The sequence below is a fragment of the Oncorhynchus mykiss genome, chromosome 6, assembly GCF_057628025.1.
Source record: "Oncorhynchus mykiss isolate SJ-2025 chromosome 6, ASM5762802v1, whole genome shotgun sequence".
NCBI lineage: Eukaryota > Metazoa > Chordata > Actinopteri > Salmoniformes > Salmonidae > Oncorhynchus > Oncorhynchus mykiss.
This window is the reverse complement of record NC_143027.1, coordinates 48,757,211-48,780,349: the sequence shown is the minus strand read 5'-3', so window position 1 is coordinate 48,780,349 and position 23,139 is coordinate 48,757,211. Positions and strand designations below refer to the sequence as shown.

Genomic DNA, 23,139 nt, shown 5'->3' with positions numbered 1-23,139 from the left:
TCATTAGAAGTATATAATCCGTATAGTAGATATATACTGTGGTATAGGTTAGTAAGCAACGTCTGTTTAGAATTGAGTTGGCCGGTCAAAATGACTGGTGGTGCCAACAATAACTTGACCTGGTGTTATACCTGTGTTATTGACCCTGTGTCCTCTCTGTAGGAACAATGAGTGAAGACCCTCACTTCCCCAAGACCCAGTGGCCCAGCCCGGACCTCTGCCCCATCTGCCACGAGGAGCAGGATGGCATCCACGTGTGGAACGAAGACAAGGTGCTGATGTTCCTCAAGCAGCACTACGGGGCCGCCAACATCTCCCCCAAACACATGTACAGCAGTCGGCATGAGTCAAACCAGGAGGCCGTCGGATCTCCTGACAGCCTGCCCATTAAAGCCACACAGGTAAAGACAGTGGCCCCTGAGAGCTCCCTACTCCATGCCAAGCAGAGTGACGTGGAGGGAGCAGGGCAGGCGGGCACAGGCGCCCACAGGGAGACCAGGCCGGGGGTGAGCTTCCTGGGTCTGGGCTTCTCCAGTGTGGACATGAGTCTGTGCGTTGTGCTCTACGCTTTCTCCTGTGTCTTTCTCATGGTCATGTTCTTCTTTTTCCGAGTCCGCTCCAAAAGGTGGAAGATCCGCTACAATCGTCCATATGTGTAGCAGTCTACTGGTCCAGGTCTGCACATTTGACTGAGCAAAGAGGTTCTTTTTGGAATTGAGTTTTATTTTTTAAATGCAGATTAGAAGGTCGCATTTTTTATTTATTTGTTTATGTTCTGTATAATATTTGCTGTGAAGCAACAGTCTTCAGATGATGAAGTATTTTACAATTGCGACTGGTTAAAACCGTTTTAGTCCCATAGCAGAACCCCATAACATTGTCATGGGGGAAGGACTTGACTGTACACAATTCATTCCCAATACAATGTCTCTTAGCTATGATGGTAAGGAATTGTTTTTAGTATAAAACCATGGCAGAGTCCAATTAATCAAGTGTTTTTTCTATCTTTCTATCTAATTCAACGGTATTGGTCATGTTTTATGGACTAAGGTGAACCTCTGGAATATTTGTATTGACTACTACTAAAATATTACTGTGTGAATTTATGATTTCAACCTCAATGTATTATTTTCCAGACGTATCAAGGTGATCACTTATTACAACCTATTAATGTCGGTCCATAACCATGAGAAAGAGAGGAGCAAGTACAGCCTTATTTTACCCAAGTGCTTGTTGTCCAAATACTTGGTGTGCATTTGAAGACCTCTGTATTCTCCCAGACCCTAGGTGGCCTTAACGTGATTTCGTCATTCATTCTAGTCCAGTATGTAGTATGTGGTATAATACACTATTATACACTACCGTTAAAATGTTTGGGGTCACTTAGAAATGTCCTTGTTTTTGAAAGAAAATATATATTTTTTTTGTCCATTTTAAAATAACATCAAATTGATTGGAAATACAGTTTCGACATTTTATAATATTGTAAATGACTAATTGTAGCTGGAAACTGCTTTTTTTTATTTTGTATTATGGAATATCTACATAGGCGTACAGAAGCCCGTTATCAGCAACCATCACTCCTGTGTTCCAATGACACGTTGTATTAGCTAATCCAAGTTTATAATTTTAAAGGGCTAATGGATCATTATAAAACCCTTTTGTAATTGTTAGCACAGCTGAAAACTGTTGTGCTGATTTAAAGAAGCAATAAAACTGGACTTTAGACTAGTTGAGTATCTGAAGCATCAGCATTTGTGGGTTCGATTACAGGCTCAAAATGGCCAGAAACACTCGTCAGTCTATTCTTGTTCTGAGAAATGAAGGCTATTCCATGTGAGAAATTGCCAAGAAACTGAAGATCTCGTACAACGCTGTGTACTACTCCCTTCACAGAACAGTGCAAACTGTCTATAACTAGAATAGAAAGAGGAGTGGGAGGCCACGGTGCACAACTAAGCAAGAGGACAAGTACGTTAGTGTCTAGTTTGAGAAACAGACGCCTCACAAGTCCTCAACTGGCAGCTTCATTAAATAGTACCCGCAAAACACCAGTCTCAACGTCAACAGTGAAGAGGCGACTCCAGGATGCTGACCTTCTAGGCAGCCATTTCCAGCTACAATTCTCATTTACAATATTTCGGATCAATTTTATGTTATTTTAATGGACAAACTTTTTAACAGTAGTGTATATACAAAAGTATGTGGACATCCCTTAAAATGTGTGGATTCGGCTATTTCATCCACACTTGTTTCTGACAGGTGTATAAAATCGAGCACACAGCCATGTAATCTCCATAGACAAACATTGGCAGTGGAATGGCCTTACTGAAGAGCTCAGTGACTTTCAATGTTGCACCATCATAGGATGCCACCTTTCCAACAAGTCAGTTCATCAAATGTCTGCCCTACTGGAGCTGCCCCGGTCAACTGTAAGTGCTGTTATTCTGAAGTGGAAATGTCTAAGAGGAACAACGGCTCAGCCGCAAAGTGGTAGGGTACACAAGCACACAGAACTGGACCGCCGAGTGATGTAGGTTTGTAAAAATCTTATGTCCTCGGTTGCAACACTCACTACCGAGTTCAAAATTGCCTCTGTAAGCAATGTCAGCACAAGAACTGTTCGTCGGATGCTTCATGAAATGGGTTTCCATGGCCAAGCAGCCGCACATAAGCCTAATATGTAAATGTGTAAAGCTCGCCACCATTGGTCTCTGGTGCAGTGGAAACGCGTTCTCTGGAGTGATGGATCGCGCTTCACCGGCTGTCAGTCCGACGGATTAATCTGGGTTTGGCGGTTGCCAGGAGAATGCTACCTCCCCCAATGCATAGTGCCAATTGTAAAGTTCGGTGGGGGAGGAATAATGACCTGGGGCTGTTCTTCATGGTTTGGGCAAGGCCCCTTAGTTCCAATGAAGGGAAATCTTCATGATACAGCGTTCAATGACATTCTAGATGATCCTGTGCTTCCAACTTTGTGGCAACAAAGTGGAAAGCCTTCCCAGAAGAGTGGAGACTGTTATAGCAGCAAAGGAGGGACCAACTCCATATTAATGCCCGTGATTTTAGAATGAGATGTTCGACGAGCATACTTTTGGTCATGTAATGTTCTGCAAATAGGGCAGTAGCCAGTTATCTTCAGAATGTATAGGTCATAGTGCATTACACAAACAAAACTGACACCCAATATTACTCAAATACCCTTGTGTTAATAAAAGGTGATCTGATGGTTCATCTGCCCGTACATTATTGTTAATTGTCTTTGAAAAGCTTATTTCTCTACTTAAAATGGATTTATTTGATGCATAAAATGACACAAACATTGGATAGAAACTTGTCCGATGGTGACATGATGGAGTAAATAGCATTGAGTCACAAAATTGCTAATCTGCATTCTGGTTTTATGAAATGTTGTGTGTTTCTATATCTGAAATTGGGCACGCTTTTCAGCTAACTGCAATGTTCCTCTAATTTGAGACTTAATGTAATGCATGTGATATGCAGGTAGGAATGGAACCACTTACTGTAGCTCTGAACCAAGTTAGACTTTGTGCTTCTCAAAATAGAATGCTCTACAATATTGTGAATAGAACATATATGTTTTGTTCCAGGTGCTGGTCCTTGATAATGTTTTTTGTTTGTTTTTTTGCCAAAAGTAACTGTATTGGAACTTTGAATTCACAATAGATTGGTGGTATACTTGAACATTTTAAGTGTAAATTGACTTCCCTGATCAATTTTGTGAAATAAATAATATTATGCCACATAAACATAGACAAAGCTTACTTGAAGACTTGCAACTCAATTCATTGTACAATTTGCTACACAATGTAGCTCGGTCAGATTGTCTGGAAAATAAAACCAAATTATGTAAATAGGTGTTCATTTGTTTGTTACTTCTAGTGTGTGTTCTCGCTTATGTGGAGAAAATGCATTTAAATGTGTCAAGACTTGTCACTGCTATTTCATGTTGAAAAAGTGATGGACAAGTTGCACAAACCGTTTTGTCACATACTACTTTTGAGCTGCTGGAAATCATTGATTTTAATTTAAATTTTTACTCTACTGCATTTAATTTATATTTCTTACTATTTCATTTATTTTTGGTCTCTGTGCATTCTTATTTTTTCATTTAGTTTCAAGAGTTGATAATAGATCATTTGAAATTGTACTTTGTTTGAATAATAAAAAATCTGGCATTATAATAACTGGCCCAACCACTTAAGTATAATTTAACACAGGGTAAATATTCACGTATTCCCGGACCAACCCAGATTGAGAATGGTTAGTGCTATCAGGGATCCGTGGGACGTCCCTACCATAACTACTACCCTTACCTAACCTTAACCCTTACATTCCCTTACATTAACTGTTGACATCTTTTATGTCAATGGTGTGACGTCCCAGGATCCCGTTTAGACTTGAGAAGAGGTTGTTGTCCAGCAAGCAGCAAGCATTTAGGCCTACCTGCAAACAACCACAACGCTGGTGGAGTGTTCCATAAAGCCAGCTAACTTTGATATGCAGTCAAATTAACTCTTGATTTTCTGATTTAAGCTAAACTTGAATATGCATTGTTGTTTTGACGAGTCAATTATACCGTGCCAATTTCAAGTATATTTCTCGAAAATAAGTTATTTAAGATGATTTGGTACAGTTCACTGGCTGTCTCATTAATCCTACTTCCTGGAACAGCCCCAAGTAGATAGTTGTTGTGTTCATCTTTACCTTATGCCCTATTCGAGTTAAAAATATTTCTAGTTATGATTTACTTTGAGTACTCAAAAGGAAATGTGTTTTTACACAAATGTACGCAAAATGCTTTTTATTTGTGTACATTACAGTAATATTAGAAGATTGGAGAAGGACTGTTGCCTGACTGTAATATTGCCTCACATTCACCCTACAGAATGTCGGATGCGATTGTCTGTCTTTTTTTTAAAAACCTTGAAGTCAAGGCAGCGTGAGTGCAGTTCAATCTATCGTCAACGTGAGATAGGCCGTGATTAGTTACTGTACAAAGAAATGCTGAAAAATAGAACGAGGTGGCGGCAAAAAAAAACGTGAAATCTTTTAATGCTCAGGATCTTTAATATTGTAGCAACCTTGATAGGCACCTTACAATCTGTTACAGGTTACAATGGCCTCTCCATCTCCTGGTTATTTTTTGTTTACCTTTGATTTACATTAAGGTTCAATTTGTGAAGGGTGTTATAATTCCGTTATTAACAGTTAATAATTTGTAAATGCATTATAAACTATTAATAAACGGTTATATCGCATTGGTCAAAATAGTGCAATAACTGGTATGTGTTTGCCCGCATTGTCATCTGTCCCTATCCAAATGGCCTGTGCTACCTCAAACTTGCCTGCCATGGAAGTTGTTTCTATCTACTTCTCCTCAATCCTGTAATGAAGTAGACGGAGAACAGCGGCATGCTGCTAAACGGACAGGCTTGACTGCGAGAGATTCGGAGCAGATTGATTTAAGGAATAGTTTCGCTGCACTGGTGCCTGATCTACCTGTGCCTTCATCGCTGGGATTGCCTGTGTCTGACGGCAGTGCTGACTCCAACTACACTGCTCAAAAAAATAAAGGGAACACTTAAACAACACAATGTAACTCCAAATCAATCACACTTCTGTGAAATCAAACTGTCCATTTAGGAAGCAACACTGATTGACAATACATTTCACATGCTGTTGTGCAAATGGAATAGACAACAGGTGGAAATTATAGGCAATTAGCAAGACACCCCCAATAAAGGAGTGGTGATAACCACAGACCACTTCTCAGTTCCTATGCTTCCTGGCTGATGTTTTGGTCACTTTTGAATGCTGGCGGTGCTTTCACTCTAGTGGTAGAATGAGATGGAGTCTACAACCCACACAAGTGGCTCAGGTAGTGCAGCTCATCCAGGATGGCACATCAATGCGAGCTGTGGCAAGAAGGTTTGCTGTGTCTGTCAGCGTAGTGTCCAGAGCATGGAGGCGCTACCAGGAGACAGGCCAGTACATCAGGAGACGTGGAGGAGGGCAACAACCCAGCAGCAGGACCGCTACCACCGCCTTTGTGCAAGGAGGAGCACTGCCAGAGCCCTGCAAAATGACCTCCAGCAGGCCACAAAGGTGCATGTGTCTGCTCAAACGGTCAGAAACAGACTCCATGAGGGTGGTATGAGGGCCCGATGTCCACAGGTGGGGGTTGTGCTTACAGCCCAACACCGTGCAGGACGTTTGGCATTTGCCAGAGAACACCAAGATTGGCAAATTCGCCACGGGTGCACTGTGCTCTTCACAGATGAAAGCAGGCTCACACTGAGCACGTGACAGACGTGACAGAGTCTGGAGACGCCGTGGAGAACGTTCTGCTGCCTGCAACATCCTCCAGCATGACCGGTTTGGCGGTGGGTCAGTCATGGTGTGGGGTGGCATTTCTTTGGGGGGGGGGGGCGCACAGCCCTCCATGTGCTCGCCAGAGGTAGCCTGACTGCCATTAGGTACCGAGATGAGATCCTCAGACCCCTTGTGAGACCATATGCTGGTGCGGTTGGCCCTGGGTTCCTCCTAATGCAAGACAATGCTAGACCTCATGTGGCTGGAGTGTGTCAGCAGTTCCTGCAAGAGGAAGGCATTGATGCTATGGACTGGCCCGCCCGTTCCCCAGACCTGAATCCAATTGAGCACATCATGTCTCGCTCCATCCACCAACGCCACATTGCACCACAGACTGTCCAGGAGTTGGCGGATGCTTTAGTCCAGGTCTGGGAGGAGATCCCTCAGGAGACCATCCGCCACCTCATCAGGAGCATGCCCAGGCGTTGTAGGGAAGTCATACAGGCACGTGGAGGCCACACACACTACTGAGCCTCATTTTGACTTGTTTTAAGGACATTACATCAAAGTTGGATCAGCCTGTAGTGTGGTTTTCCACTTTAATTTTGAGTGTGACTCCAAATCCAGACCTCCATGGGTTGATAAATTTGATTTCCATTGATAATTTTTGTGTGATTTTGTTGTCAGCACATTCAACTATGTAAAGAAAAAAGTATTTTAATAAGAATATCTCATTCATTCAGATCTAGGATGTGTTATTTTAGTGTTCCTTTTTATTTTTTTGAGCAGTGTATATTGACTCCAGCAGCGGCTTCGTTGTCGAGTTTCGCTCCTCTCTCTCTCTGGAGCTGACAGCGCACTGCCTGCTATGGGAGGTCTGGACCGATCTCCGGGAGCAGCGAGCGTACACTATCCTGCTTCTCGTGGGCTGGTGAAAGGTTCAACAAATTGTCTAAGGGGTGGGAATAGGAGGATTTCTCCATTCCTTTCTCTGGCCGTTTTATTGGGCAGCTCAATGGTGAGAAATGTCTCAGATCCTGGAGCAAAAATGTTGTGCTATCCAGGAGCATGAGTACAGGACAATTAGCCAATCAGAAGCTTCTAAAGCCATGACACAATTTTCTGAGATTTTCCAAATTGTTTAAAGGCACAGTCAACTTAGTGTATGTAAACTTCTGACCCACTGGAATTGTGATACAGTGAATTAATTATAAGTTAAATAATCTGTAAACAATTGTTGGAAAAAATTACTTTTCATGCACAAAGTAGATGTCCTAACTGACTTGCCAAAACTATAGTTTGTTAACAAGAATTTTGTGGAGTGGTTGGAAAATGAGTTTTAATGACTCCAAACTAAGTGTATGTAATCTTCCCACTTCAACTGTAAATAACAGAAGGAATGGCAAATAAGTCTGGCTGCAGTACCGATTGGCAAATGTACTGCAAATTATGTCACTAAACTGAATTAAAAGAAGAAACTACGCTATGAAACAAAGATAAATTACATAAAGAATGATAAGATTTGGAGCACCTTAAAATTTTGGCAAAATGCAAATTCATCTCCTTTCATTAAATCAGATGGCTCATTCTTCTCAAAACCCACTGATATTGCCAACTACTTTAATGATTTTTTTCCATTGGCAAGATTAGCAAATTTAGGCATGACATGCATAAGTATAACTGATCAAATTATGACATTTGAATTTTGTAAATTGTGAGTGTGAAAGAAGTGGAAAAAATTGTCTGTAACAATGATAAGCCACTGGGGTCTGACAACTTGGATGGAAAGTTACTGAGGATAATAGCAGATGATATTGCCACTCCAATTTGCCCTATCTTCAATTTAAGCCTACTTGAAAGTGTGTGCCCTCAGGCCTGGAGGGAAGCAAAAGTTTTTACGCTAAGCAAGAATAGTAAAGCCCCCTTTACTGGCTCAAATAGCCGACCTATAAGCCTATTACGAACCCTTAGTAATCTTCTGGAAAAAAATGTGTTTGACCAAATACAATGCTTTTTTACTGTAAACAAATTGGCAGACTTTCAGCACGCTTATAGATTATAGAAGGACATTCAAGCACAGCACTTGGACTAATGACTGAAGATTGACTGAAGAGTGAAATTGATGATAAAAAGATTATGGGAGCTGTTTTGTTAGACTGCAGTGCGGCTTTTTATATTATTGATCATAGTCTGTCAATAGAAAAACGTAGATGTTATGGATAGTTACCTGTCTAACAGAACACAGATGGTGTTCTTTTAATGGGAGCCTCTTCAACATCCAGGTATAATCACAAATTCCCCAGGGCAGCTGTCTAGGCCACATACCTTTTAAAAATCTTTACTAATGACATGCCCCTGGCCTTGAGTAAAGCCAGTGTGGCTATGCATGCGGATGACTCAACACTATACACGTCACTACAGCGAGTGAAATGATTGCAACACTCAACAAACTGCTGCAGATAGTTTCAGAATGGGTGGCAAGGAATAATTTAGTCCTAAATATTTCCAAAAGCATTGTAGTTGGGACAAATCATTCACTAAATCATAAACCTCAACTAAATATTGTACTAAATAATGTGGAAATTGAGCAAGTTGAGGTGAATAAACTGCTTGGATTAACCCTGGCTTGTTAACTGTCATGGTCAACATGATACAACAGTAGCTAAAATGGGATAAATCTGTCCATAATAAAGTGCACTCTGCCTTTTTAACAACACTATCAAGGCAGGTCCTACAGGCTCTAGTTTTGTCACACCTGGACTACTGTTCAGTCGTGTGGTCAGGTGCTACAAGGAGGGACCTCGGAAAATTACAATTTGCCCAGAACAGGGCAGCATGGCTGGCCATTAAATGTACACAGAGAGCTAACATTAATGATATGCATGTAAATCTCTCATTGCTCAAAGTGGAGGAGATACTAAATCATTACTTGTTTTTGTAAGAAGTGTTGACATGCTGAATTGCACTGAGGTGTCTGTTTAAACTACTAGCATATAGACACCGATGTATACCCCACAAGACATGCCACCAAAGGTCTCTTCACAATCCCCAGGCATAGACATACACAAGATAAGACACAAACTCTACACACATGTGCACATGGATGTTGTATTGTAACTTTGTGGTGGTGACCTGAGGGAACACACTGAATGTGTTGGGTAAGGTGTTATGAAATGTCATGTCATGTAGTATTTAAACTGTATGTAACGGTCTTATGTTGCTGCACCCCAGGAAGAGTACCCGATGCCTTGGCAGCTAATGGGGATCCATAATAAATACAGAAACAATATTTACCTCCCGTTATTAACCATTTATAAATGCACTTACAAATGCTTATAAGTTGAACCCTTCTGTATCATCATGCAACCTTATTTTCAGTAGCTGAATAGTTCATGTCTCCCTTTTTAGGTGTGATGATGCATTGTTGCTCTGACCCAGGAACTGAAGAGGTTGGTTTTCATGATGTGTCTTGACCGACCTTTGAAACCCTGATGCTCTGGCTAAATTTACATCATCGACATTACTCAATCAACATCACATCTCTGTGATAGTCCAAGTATGGTGAATGTTCTGGTGTGAAATGGTAACTGTAATACCTTCGGTTGGGGAAACAATGGAGGAGGTATCCTCTCACAGCGTTGAACGTTTTGGTCTTCATACCCACCATTCATTGACTGAACATGTGTTGAATCTTCTCACATGTATGTAGTGATGAGTACCAAATACTGCCTATGAGTACTGTATGTCTAAGATCTGAGTGTACCTTATTTCAAAGTGACAGACCTACAAACATAACGAAGTTACCAAAATGAATATACACTACCGGTCAAAAATGTTAGAACACATACTCATTCAAGGGTTATTCTTTATTTTAACAATTTTCTACATTGTAGAATAAATAGTGAAGACATCAAAACTGTGAAATAACACATGGAATCATGTCGTAAACAAAAAAATGTTAATCAAAATAGATTTTATATTTCAGATTCTTTAAAGTAGCTACCCTTTGCCTTGACAGCTTTGCACACTCTTGGCATTCTCTCAACCAGCTTCACCCGGAATGCTTATCCAGTCTTGAATGCGTTCCCACATATGCTGAGCACTTGTTGGCTGCTTTTCCTTCACTCTGCTGTCCGACTCATACCAAACCATCTCAATTTGGTTGAGGTCGGGGGATTGTGGAGGTCATGTATCTGATGCAACACTCCATCACTCTCCTTGGTAAAATAGCCCTTACACAGCCTAGAGGTGTGTTGGGTCATTATCCTGTTGAAAAACAAATGATAGTCCCCCTAAGCCCAAACCAGATGGGATGGTGTATCGCTGAAGAATGCTGTGGTAGCCATGCTGGTTAAGTGTGCCTTGAATTCTAAATAAATCACAGACAGTGTCACCAGCAAAGCACCCCCACACCATAACACCTCCTCCATGCTTTATAGTCAGAAATACACATGCGGCAATCATCCGTTCGCCCACACCGTGTCTCAAAAAGACATGGCGGTTGGAATCAAATATCTCCAATTTGGACTCCAGAGGACACATTTCCACCGGACTAATGTCCATTGCACGTGTTTCTTGGCCCAAGCAAGTCTCTTCTTATTGGTGTCCTTTAGTAGTGGTTTCTTTGCAGCAATTCGACCATGGAGGCCTGATCCACAGTCTCTTCTGAACAGTTGACGTTGAGAGGTGTCTGTTACTTGAACTCTTCAGCAGAGTTAACTCTGGGTCTTCCATTCCTGTGGCGGTCCTCGTGTGAGCCAGTTTCATCATAGTGCTTGTGATGGTTTTTGCTACTGCACTTGAAGAAACTTTCAAAGTTCTTGAAATTTTCCAGATTGCCATAATATGGACTTAGTCTTTTACCAAATAGGGCTATCTTCTGTATACCACCCCATACCTTGTCACAACACAACTGATTGGCTCAAAGGCATAAAGAAGGAAAGAAATTCCACAAATTAACTTTTAAGAAGGCACACCTGTTAATTGAAATGCATTCCAGTGAAATGTCTATCTGTGGTTAATATTTCCTAGCTACCTAGGTACGACAGAGGTGCTAGCAAACGTTAGCTAGCTGAGCAGCATGCTAAATTATACAGCAGAACTTCTGTATTCAAAAGTGAAACAAATTACATAGAGAATTTCTCCTGTGTGAAAATGTGTATCTTGTGAACGTTTCTTTCGCGCAATCTCTTCTCTCTGGCCTTTGCACACTTCTCATAACCTCGTCCATCATGATTCTTCACGACGCACTGTCACATGATGTCAGTGTCAACAACATTCGGGGCACGTTCCAGGTCGTCTGTATTTCAAGCCTGTTTCACAGGGAATTTTTCAGAAACCCGCAAACCACACCAATAATATGACTTGAGATCTTGAGATATAGAGTTAAAGTGTACCAATGTATCATCAGGGTTTCAGATGTAAGACCCATCGTGGGAGTTGACCATCGGTCTGAAACCAAACATTTCTGTTCCTGGAACAGAGCAAGAATGCATCACATCCAAAAGTGAGAAAATAAATATTGTTTAACTGTGCAACCATTGGGAAAAAGTTTGCATGATACAGTACATAAGCGTTCAATATTATACGCATTTGTAAGTGTATTTATAAATGGTTAATAGTTGGAGGTAAATAGTAGCTCACTATTTGGCAAGCACTGACTGGCTATCACACTGTTTTGACCAATTTGTTATAACCCAATTATTAATTGCTGATAATGCATTTACAAATGATTAATTAACAGTTAATAACAATTACAAACCATTTACAAATGGAACCTTACTGTAAAGTGCTACCCTTTCTTGTTTATGTGCAATAAAGATTGTTATTAGCTCATTGTGAAGCTCCGGTTGTGACCACTGTTAGAAATCTGGCGCTGACACGCAATAGCACTTTACAATTGCCCCACCATGTTTAAAACTATGATGTTAGTGTTGTATCCATAGCTCCAAATTAATCCAAAAGTGGTTACATTTCCTCAGCTCTATTCATTTACAGTGGCAGGGTCAGGCTGTTGAAATTACAGATTGTGCCTTTTAATATATCAAAATCCTTTTACCTCTAGTCTATGTTTGGAGGGGTGTCAATTCATTAGAAAAATACATATTATTATTAATCAGTCCACTACTAACATCACATCTGCAGATAACCATTAGATTATCACTGCAGTACAAATCCTACATTAATGCTGGCTAGATAATCAGAAGCTGACTTTCAAAATCAAGTTGTCATGCCCTTCCTCAATCTTTAATTGCAAGAATATCCTTTTCAATATAGTCTTTAGACAATAATCCCAGCAGTATTGGATAATACCCACTTATCCTCCATAACCTATGAGTTATCCTTGCCATATTATAAGAAATAACAGGCACATCCAGCTCTTTCTTTAATCACAGACGAGTAGTCATTTGTGTGCAGTGTCCTGTGTGTCTGGCTCCTAGTTGGCACATAGACGCAGTATGCACACTATGTACTCAGCATGCCAAGTTGGGACAGGCACTGCATTGCAGCGCTGTGCATTTGCCCAAGTCTTGGCACACAGGCTGTCTGATCACACAGTGTAGATCATCTACTGTAAAGAACATAAGTCGACAGTATTATACCATAGTGTGCGTGACAACCCGTATGCCGGAGCTCTTCATCTGTCTTCTGTATTTTAGACGGTCTCAGTAACAATCAATCTTCCGTCTTATTAATCTCTGAAACAGATGAGGTATGTAATACATGTCTCCATTTCCCAGCTCTATAGTACACAGTCACCCTCTGCAGGGCAGTTATCCGCATTAGCTCTCTCTATGTCCTTAAATGACTCCTCCTCTCCGTCTCACACCCTCCCTTCCTCTGTCTGTGTCTATAGCCTACCCCCCTTTCCCTGTGACACATACGCTAGACGTTGCATTGATTGTGCATAGAGAACCTCACCCTCTTCTACCACCTCAGTCTCGAATGGAGAAGGAGAGAATTGGAGTGCTTCTGTTCTTTCTGGTGGGCAACCTTATCTTTATTCTGAATTTATGTATGACTTGTATAGAGAGGACTGTGCAGTACAGGTTAGAGACTGTTTGTAATAGGAGGATGAGTGTTGGCTGACTTTCTGTGCAGGTAACAGTTAGTACAGTCTATTGAATACCTGAAAGCATATGCAGAGCAGTTCAAAACTTGCATCTCATTCCTCTGTATTAACTGTATAAGTTCTGGAAAATAAATGTTAGCTTACTGACATTTTTTGTTGGAAATAGTTGCAAAGATACTGTGAACTCTTACTCTTTTTTAAATAGCATATTAATATGCATGTTGTATTGTCTGAATGTGGATAACTTTTTTCTCCATCTCCTCTATCTGTCTTTCTCGGCAGATGCCCTTTCAGCCGGTCCTGTCTCCAGTGAAGACCTGCTCTCATCATAATGTCCCAGCTCCTGCATGTGGAGATCCCCAACTTTGGCAGCTCTGTGCTGGAGAGTCTGAACGAGCAGCGCCTGCAGGGCCAGTACTGTGATGTGGCCGTCATGGTCAATGGCCAGTCCTTTAAGGCCCACCGCGCCGTGCTGGCCGCCAGCAGCCTCTACTTCAGAGACCTGTTCAGCGGCAGCTCTCAGGGCATGTTTGAACTACCCTCCTCGGTCACCCCGTCCTGCTTCCAGCAGATCCTCTCCTTCTGCTACACGGGCAGGCTGACCATGGCCGCCAGCGAACAGCTCGTGCTCATGTACACGGCCGGCTACCTCCAGATCCAGAACATTGTGGAGCGCAGGATGAATCTCATGCTAAAGGCCAACTCTCCACACTGCGATTCCCAGACGGCCACCACCGAGGATCTGGGCTTCGAACCGTCAAGCCCCAACTACAGCCATCCGGCCCTGTTGCCAGGCGACACACTAATGGCCACTTGTAGGATTAAGCAGGAAAGATGTGAGTCCCCAATGAGTGAGGAGCACACAGCTAAGGGCCTCAAGGGCTACGCCACAAGGAGCAGTGCACAATGTTACATGAGGGCAGGAGGGAGTGGTATTGTACCCGGAGTACAGTCGTACCCTATGGCCTCTGGGGAGCGCTCTAGCCCAGGGGCCTCCAGCCTCCCAGCCACTGACAGCCCCACTTCCCACCCCAACGAGGAGGAGTTTGAAGAGGAGTTCTACGGCAGCAGCAATACAAACGGGGTTTATGGGCAGAATTATGGGCACCCAACCAACTCCTACAGCAGTAAATTATCCATCCTCTGTGTTACTTTTTTGAAGCACCAGTAGTTCTTATTTGAAACACAACTTCAGCTTTAGAATACACTGTCTAGTATTGAAATTCTGCCTCCACTTGTTCCCCCCAGTGCAGGATAAGTTGGACGTGTTGTCCCTACCTCTGGCCACTGAGAGGCGCTGTGTGCTGATCGGCAGGGACACGATGGCGCTGCCACCCAGTCTCATCAGCCAGATTGGCTACCGCTGCCACCCCACCCTGTACACAGAAGGGGATCCCGGGGAGAAGGTGGAGCTGGTGGGAGGTAAGACATAAGCAGTGACCCCTGATATAGGCCAATCTATAATATGTATGTCTATGGTGCATCTCAGCTCGCCTCAAGCACTGACTCAGTTAACACTGGAACCGCTGGGCCTTTCCGCCTTTAAGGACCCGCTAGAGAACATTGCTGGGAGTCCCCTTTAGCGTCCGCATCAGATGAATATCAACCTGCAAGGTGTGCAAACATAAGCACCAACTCTTGAAAATATATTGTAAAGGATAAATTGCATAAAGAAATGCTAATAGAAATATATCCATGTAAAAATATAACAATAGTTATTTGTTTAGATGGTGTCAAGTTTTTTTAAAAATATAATTCTACAAAGTCCTACGGAAAAACGTAAAGCCTATTTTCATTTCCTTTATAATAAAACATTAGTGTAATATATTTGATACATTTTATTTCTAGATTTGATTAGTAATAGAATTATAATAAGTATTACAGTCCAGTTACAGATTCTTTTGACAAAGTAGAAACAGAAAATCCAGGTGTGCAGGTGAAATTATTTGCCATATTCCTCAGCAGAAGCGCCAGTGCATGAATAATTGTAAAGGATTAATTGCATGAAGAAATATTTGTGGAAGTATATACAGTGGGGCAAAAAAGTATTTAGTCAGCCACCAATTGTGCAAGTTCTCCCACTTAAAAAGATGAGAGAGGCCTGTAAATTTCATCATTGGTACACTTAAACTATGACAGACAAAATGAGAAAAGAAAATCCAGAAAATCACATTGTAGGATTTTTTATGAATTTATTTGCAAATTATGGTGGAAAATAAGTATTTGGTCAATAACAAAAGTTTATCTCAATACTTTGTTATATACCCTTTGTTGGCAATGACAGAGGTCAAACGTTTTCTGTAAGTCATCACAAGGTTTTCACACACTGTTGCTGGTATTTTGGCCCATGCAGATCTCCTCTAGAGCAGTGATGTTTTGGGGCTGTTGCTGGGCACACGGACTTTCAACTCCCTCCAAAGATGTTCTATGGGGTTGAGATTTGGAGACTGGCTAGGCCACTCCAGGACTCTGAAATGCTTCTTACGAAGCCACTCCTTCGTTGCCCGGGCGGTGTGTTTGGGATCATTGTCATGCTGAAAGACCCAGCCACGTTTCATATCTAATGCCCTTGCTGATGGTAGGCTTTGTTACTTTGGTCCCAGCTCTCTGTAGGTCATTCACTAGGTCCCCCCGTCTGGTTCTGGGATTTTTGCTCACCGTTCTTGTGATCATTTTGACCCCACGGGGTGAGATCTTGCGTGGAGCCCCAGATCGAGGGAGATTATCAGTGGTCTTGTATGTCTTCCATTTCCTAATAATTGCTCCCACAGTTGATTTCTTCAAACCAAGCTGTTTACCTATTGCAGATTCAGTCTTCCCAGCCTGGTGTAGGTCTACAATTTTGTTTATGGTGTCCTTTGACAGCTATTTGGTCTTGGCCATAGTGGAGTTTGGAGTGTGACTGTTTGAGGTTGTGGACAGGTGTCTTTTATACTGATAACAAGTTCAAACAGGTGCCATTAATACAGGTAACGAGTGGAGGACAGAGGAACCTCTTAAAGAAGAAGTTACAGGTCCGTGAGAGCCAGAAATCTTGCTTGTTTGTAGGTGACCAAATACTTATTTTCCACCATAATTTGCAAATACATTTATTAAAAATCCTACAATGTGATTTTCAGGATTGTTTTTTCTCATTTTGTCTGTCATAGTTGAAGTGTACCTATGATGAAAATTACAGGCCTCTCTCATCTTTTTAAGTGGGAGAACTTGCACAATTAGTGGCTGACTAAATACTTTTTTGCCCCACTGTATATGACTAGATATAAAAACAATAGTTTTTTTTGGGGGGGGGGGTAGAGTCAATGATGTGTTTTGTATAATTCTACAAAGTCCTAGCGAAAAAGGTAGGCATACAGCCTATTTTCGTTTCCATCACAATAAAAACATTAGTGCAATACATTTGAGCAACTTTATTTGTAGATTAGTAATAGTTATAGTAAGTGTTACAGTCCAGTTACAGCTTCTCTGACAAAGTAGAAAACAAAAAATATATAGTAATATAACCAGTCAGGTGCTCAGGTCAAGTGATTTGATGTATTCCTAAATAAAACCACCAGTGCATGAACAATTGTAAAGGATGAATTCCATAAAGAAAAAGTTGTGGAAATATATCAATGACAAGATATATTTTTTAAAACAACGTAATTTGACATTGTCCTCTTTTTCCCGAGTGGGAGCTATGGTGCGTAGGGAAGAGGGAGAGCAGGACGCGCTGCTGCCTTGGCGGCTGTAGCTGCTTTCTTGGCGTTCATGTGGTTCTCACGAAGCTCACATGCCAGATCCATGATGAAGTCTCTGCTGACTATCTTGTCAAGGCATTGCTTGTACAACACGTGCGCATTGATAGCAGCCACGTCGATCACGTTGTAGGACACTGCAACAGGCCAGCGGCAAGTACCTCCTTTTACAGAGTACAGTCTTGCCATCTGGTCGAGTGCATCCACACCAAGCTATTGCATAAAACAAAATAGAATAGAAAAGGTTTGAATTATATAGAATAAAACTAATAGTAATATCAATAATATTTAACGTAAGACAATATAATGAAAGGAGAAAATATTTGTTGCATGGCAGATGGAAAGGCTATCTACATACCTTTGTGCGATTGTAGTCTGTCACTGTCTCCGATGTCTTCTTCTGGTAACTGCTGATGGCAACAGTGGGAAGCATGGTGCAGAGGATTGCAAACACTCTTGTTTATTTTCCATTTGTACACTGTGAGTGTTGCTTTTACCACTCTCCATCACTGATGTGGAGTAAAGCTCCGCTGGTATGTTGCTTTGTGCAGAGGGCGGAAGCTCCAGTCTCTGTTTGTTCACTGGTCCGCGCAGGCTAGTTTTCTTTGCCAGACTCCTGTCTCACTGTGGCAGGTAGGATCGCCGTCTCAGTTGGCCCTGTTCTGGTTTTGCTGCGGCGAGGCTCAGGCATCAGAGGCAGAGTCTCGAATCAGATGAATAATCTTCATCAGAAACGTTGATCTCAAGCTCAATATCCGATCCTCCATCCAATTCCAGCTCATCTAAATTCTACAGCATGTGCAATGCTGTCCGTGTGTCCATTTGTTTGGTTCGGCTTGCCATTGTGAACGACACACATTGTGTGTTGTTCTCAGTTTCTGATTTGACTCTCTGAGCTGAGAATATACAATTTCCAGGCTTTCAGAATCACATAATTAGACCTCCCCACAATTCTTTATCATCATTACACTATTGTTCTAAATTCAAACCCCTTCTCCCTCGTCATTGAGATCATTACATTTCAATCCCCCTCTTCACCTTCCTCCTCATCATTCAGTTCATTCAAATTCAGTTGTGAAGTCACGTGCACAATTATCGGTTTCTATCTGGTTTCTATCATCCATTCATCCATTGACAACACTCATTCAATGAGGAGAGAGATGCATTAGAGCCTCTATACCAACACCCTTCGCCACATTTGTCTTGGCCCCTTAAGTTAGAAGAAAATATGAAAAAACAACAGGTAAACAGCCTCTAAATACCTTTCTGTTTGTGATTGAAAAATTCTGACAACTGAGCAATGTAAAACGAATATTTAGGAAAAGTCAGGGAAGGTAGCAGGGCGTTGCTATTTTTTGGGATTTTTTTACATTTACAAAATCAAACGTCAGTGGCCATTGGCTGTTGTAGTGTTGAAGACCTAAGCCCTCACATGCAGACAGTATATTTTCTTCTTTACAACTGTATCATACAACACAGAGATGTTACCATGGACACAGAGATCATTAGGGAGGCCCGCCATTTTATTGTTTTCATCATGGATGTGAACGTGAGCAGCATTGCCCTGTCCTTTTCCCCAGGTTCTGGTGTATATATGACTCGTGGCCAGTTGATGAACTGTCATTTGTGTGCCGGCATTAAGCACAAAGTGCTGCTGCGTCGGCTGCTCGCCACCTTCTTTGACAGGTTAGACTGTTAAATTCTACAGTGCATTTGTAACTATATTGTCGTAGCCAGATTCTGGACCTAGACAGTAGGCTACTAGCTCTTTATAAAGCATATTTTGTCATTTTAGACAGAGGAAATGAGAGAGGGAGGCAGAGAAAATGATAGAAAGGGAAAGCCCTATATGGATACTGATTATGCTATTGTATACATAGAAACACACTGGCCAATAGCTGTGGAACTGGAATTCGCTCCTCCACCAATGATCCCAGCCGAAAACCGTTGGACAACCGAGTCCTAAACACTGTCAAACGTAGGTGCCCTTCTGTTTTCTCGGGTGTTAAACACCCTACTGGATTCAGTTGGCTCAACACTGTATGTAAAGTTGACAATATGCATCTCTTTCAATGTTGTCTTGTCTCTTTCCTCTCGTTTGCAGTCTACTGTCAGAACTTTGCACCTAATTTCAAAGAGAGTGAGATGAATGTGATTGCAGCCGACATGTGCACAAACGCCCGGCGTGTGCGAAAGCGCTGGCTGCCCAAGATCCAGTCCATGCTCCCGGAGACCAAGGAGAGCAGCAGAAGCTCCTGCAAGGGGCAGTCCAGGGCCTGTGCGTCATCCCAGACAAGTGTGCTGTCGTCGGCCTTGCCCTTTGAAATGGACTTCAGACACCTGACGTCGTCCTACCTGACCCTAGAACAGCAGCTCTACGCCGAGAGCCGCAAAGAGACTCTCCTACCTCACCTGCAGTTTGTGGGAACCACCAGGTCAGAGGAGGGGGCTGCAGCAGCAGAGCTGGCTGAGTCCGAGACAGAGCATGGGCCTGAGCGAGGAGGACGAGGAGCCCAGGCGGGCCAAGGAACTGAACGCCTCTCTGAGTGCTTGGAGAGAGCAGCTGAGGTCCCATCCCTCAGCACACAGGGTAAGGCTGGGGCCGGGGGCTCCCCCTCCTCCAAACACACAGGACAGCAGGAGGACAAGTTGCTAGAAGATGACCAGTGAGGTCCTAACATCCCTCTTCTCCACCAATCTATATATGTCTATGTATGTGTATTTAAGCTTTGGCTACTCAACTGCATGTAACATCGCAGAAATTGCAGTTCAGACATGCACTTAAAAGAAAACTGATGAAAAAATGAAATGCAGTATAATAATTCCCTGAAGGAGAAGAGAAGAATTGCTACTACTGTGGCACCGTGATGGACTCGCTGATAGATAAGGTGGGTGAACAGACATGGGGCGAATGAGGAAAAACGTTGAGTTTTTAGTTGTCGTCTGTCGTTTGTACTCTTGTAAAGCCTACAAGACCAGAGGTCTAGGGTTGGCTTTTATGTGCATTTACCCTCTACTACACCACTGGTCATAATGTACGACTCACTACTTCTACCAAAAGTTCGGTACCACTTTATTTTACAGTACAGAAATTACCTGGTATTTTACATAGAAATAGAAATACATAGAAATTGCATTGTAAAATGCAAGTAAACAATTATAATAACCTATAACCGACATTTGTTTATTTGAGGCTCAATGCAAGTAGCACCACTCAGCACCATTTGGTACCAGGTAGTTACCAATAGTTTAAAGGTCTTTGAAGTAAGTAGCAGAAAGTACCCATTAATACCTCACAATTTCCTAGAAAATACCAAGCAATTTCTGTTCCTTAAAATAAAGTGCAGCAAACACTTCTTTATTGAATTCTGTTTTCTAATTGTTCTGCTTCCACCTAATTACCTCTAATGTGACATTATGTTCATCTATATAATCAACTGTTGGCACTGAATAAGGTAAACATTACCAATAACAAAATGGGGAGGCCACACAATATTGCTTCTATATTCCTTTATTTTAATCAGCTTCAAACTGTCGGTCCACTGCGATGCATTGAAGGTATAGCCCCAGTGAGATTGATCTGTTCTTTACCTTATATCCAGTACTGTTTTGATATTACTGATTGGAATTTGTTGAAAGATTCATCCACCCAGGACTCATCCATCAACATTGAGGAATATACACCATCAATCAGAGGCTTCATTAGGAAATGTGTTGATATTGTTCCCACAATAGCAATCCGGACATGCCCCAACTAAAAACCCTGGATCAACAGAGATCCCCGTACCATGCTCAGAGCCCATACTGCAGCATTCAATGTCAGCAGAACGGACCCTGATGACTCGGTGGGGCGCGATGCGTACAAGGCAAGCAGTTACGAGCTCCTCATCCATTAGTGACGCAAAAAGACAGTGCAGACTCAAACTTTAATTGATGTTCGACAACCTAGACTCGCGACACGTGGCAAGGACTACAGACTACAAAGGCAAATCTAGCTGTGTGGTGCCCACCGAAGCTTCCCTCCCAGATGAGCTTAACACATTCTATGGTCGCTTCGAGGCAGACAATACCGAGCCATCCAGGAAGACACTCGCTGCTCCGGACAACCAAGTGCTTTCACTCTGAGGCTGACGTGAAGAAAACTCTCAAGAGTGAATACTCACAAAACCGCCAGACCAGTTGGCATCCCTGGCCACATTCTCAGAGTGTGTGCTGACCAGCTGGTGAGCGTCTTCTCAGACATCTTCAACCTGTCCCTGGCTGTAGTCCTCACCTGCTTCAAGGAGACTACCATTGTCTCAGTGCCCACGAAAAACAAGGTGACATTCCCAAATGACTACCGACCAGTCTCACTCACCCCAGTCATCATGAAGTGCCTCGAGAGGCTGGTCATGGCCCACATCAAGGCCAGCATTCCAGGCACACTGGACCCACGGCAATTATCCTACCGCTCCAACAGATCCATGGAAGATTCCATTTCCATCGCTATTCACACGGCCCTAACACATCAGGACAAGAGGAACACCTATGTGAGAATCCTGTTCATTGACTACAGTTCAGCATTCAACACTATTGTTCCCTCAAAGCTCGACACCAAGCTCAGAGCACTGGGTCTGGGCAGCACCATCTGCAACTGGGTCCTGGACTTCCTGACGGGCAGACCACAGGAACAACATCTCTTCTATACTAACTCTTAACACAGGGGACCCTCAGGGGTATCTCCTAGGCCCTCTGCTGTACTCCCTATTCACCCATGACTGCGTGGCTTTGCATGACACCAACTCCATCAAGTTTGCTCACGACACCACAATTGTAGGCCTGGGAACCAACAATGACGAGTCAGTCTATTGGGAGGTTGTAAGTAAACCGGCATTGTGGTGCTCCCAATTCAACTGTGGGAGCATGGCAGCTCTCATCACCAGGCAACAAAAAGAGCTGGCCACTTCTATACGAGAGATTGTTTGTGAGGAGATTACCTCTGCCCTCGTCTTTCAATTAAAACCGATAATTGAATCATTGGCTGTGCTCACTGCTAACGTGGATACCTATTCTAAAGTGGAAAGCCTGGAGAAGGCAACCAATGTGACAGAGGTGTGACTCCATGACCTGGAAGCAGCGCAAGCTAAGTTGGAAGGGATAATCAAACTCCTGTAAATTCAATGTGCAGGTCACAGGACTTGAAACTGGTGTGGAGGCGGGCAACCCAACTTCCTTCATGAGCAAAATCTTTTCTATGATCTGTTCGGGCGGGAGGTCCCATGTCGCTGATTAAAACAGTGAGCACTGCAGAGGTTAACTCCAACGGCTCTCACTGTATGATTGTACGGATCCACAGCTTTGAAGTCAAGCGGAGACTTGTTCACCTTGTAGTGTAATCTGGGGGTTTGACTATGCAGGGAAGAGGATCAACATCTACCCAGACTTGAGTGCCAAGATGCTAAAACACAGGGAAACCTACGACAAGGTGCGATACCAGCTACGCAAGCTAAACCTGAGATTCGGCTTCAACCACTCGACAAAACTCCTCTTGACCTTCCAGAACACCACACATGTTTCCCACTGCCAAGGAAGCTCAAGACTTCTTCAAGAAGCACATCAAACCCAACACACAACGGGACAAGCCAACAGAAGGAACCTCATGACTGGGACATTTTTTAAGGTATGCTATCCATGCACAATCACGCGGCCTAGCCTATGGCTATGATGCTGTCCTCAGCATAAGACAATGATGACACCACCTAATGTTTGGGTACAAGGAACAATAATAATATTATTGCTGAGCATTAAACTTGTTATAAGTATATTGCCTATGGTCCTGGACATTTACACAGTAATGGCACCATACCAATTAATGAGCAATGGACAATATATGGAGGTTTACACATACTGGAACTGCTTTCTTGTGGCTACAGTGTATTGAATCCCTTTGGGCAGAATATGGCAAATAACAGTATACAGTGCCTTGCGAAAGTATTCGGCCCCCTTGAACTTTGC

At 42.6% G+C, this 23,139-nt stretch overlaps 3 protein-coding genes across 4 annotated transcripts in view; 2 read left to right on the top strand and 1 right to left on the bottom strand.

Moving 5' to 3' along the window:
• The window catches only part of qsox2 (quiescin Q6 sulfhydryl oxidase 2), a 62,287-nt gene extending 58,412 nt beyond the window's left edge, over positions 1-3,875 (top strand). The window contains exon 12 of the mRNA XM_021606671.3: positions 163-3,875. Coding sequence (XP_021462346.3) covers positions 163-659 — 497 coding nt within the window. The 3' untranslated portion in view covers positions 660-3,875. The remainder of the gene's footprint in view (positions 1-162) is intronic.
• Positions 3,876-13,184: 9,309 nt separating this feature from the next.
• Positions 13,185-20,638, top strand: nacc2l (NACC family member 2-like). Of its 2 annotated transcripts, none has more exons than XM_090238070.1 (6): positions 13,185-13,320; positions 13,691-14,244; positions 14,657-14,830; positions 18,726-18,831; positions 19,026-19,123; positions 19,250-20,638. In XM_090238070.1, exons 2-6 carry the CDS (start codon positions 13,740-13,742, stop codon positions 19,813-19,815), a joined length of 1,449 nt encoding a protein of 482 aa, XP_090094196.1. In that variant the 5' UTR covers positions 13,185-13,320; positions 13,691-13,739; the 3' UTR covers positions 19,816-20,638. The 2 variants fall into 2 exon arrangements, with proteins under 2 accessions (XP_090094196.1, XP_021462343.1); XM_021606668.3 differs by having other exon boundaries at positions 13,208-13,320; positions 13,691-14,535.
• On the bottom strand, positions 16,804-18,215 carry LOC149982888 (uncharacterized). The gene is made up of 2 exons (XM_090238071.1): positions 17,504-18,215; positions 16,804-17,358 (listed from the first exon to the last, which is right to left on the bottom strand). The coding sequence occupies exons 1-2, from the start codon at positions 17,576-17,578 to the stop codon at positions 17,086-17,088; spliced, it is 348 nt and encodes a 115-aa protein (XP_090094197.1). The 5' UTR covers positions 17,579-18,215; the 3' UTR covers positions 16,804-17,085.
• Positions 20,639-23,139: the final 2,501 nt, after the last annotated feature.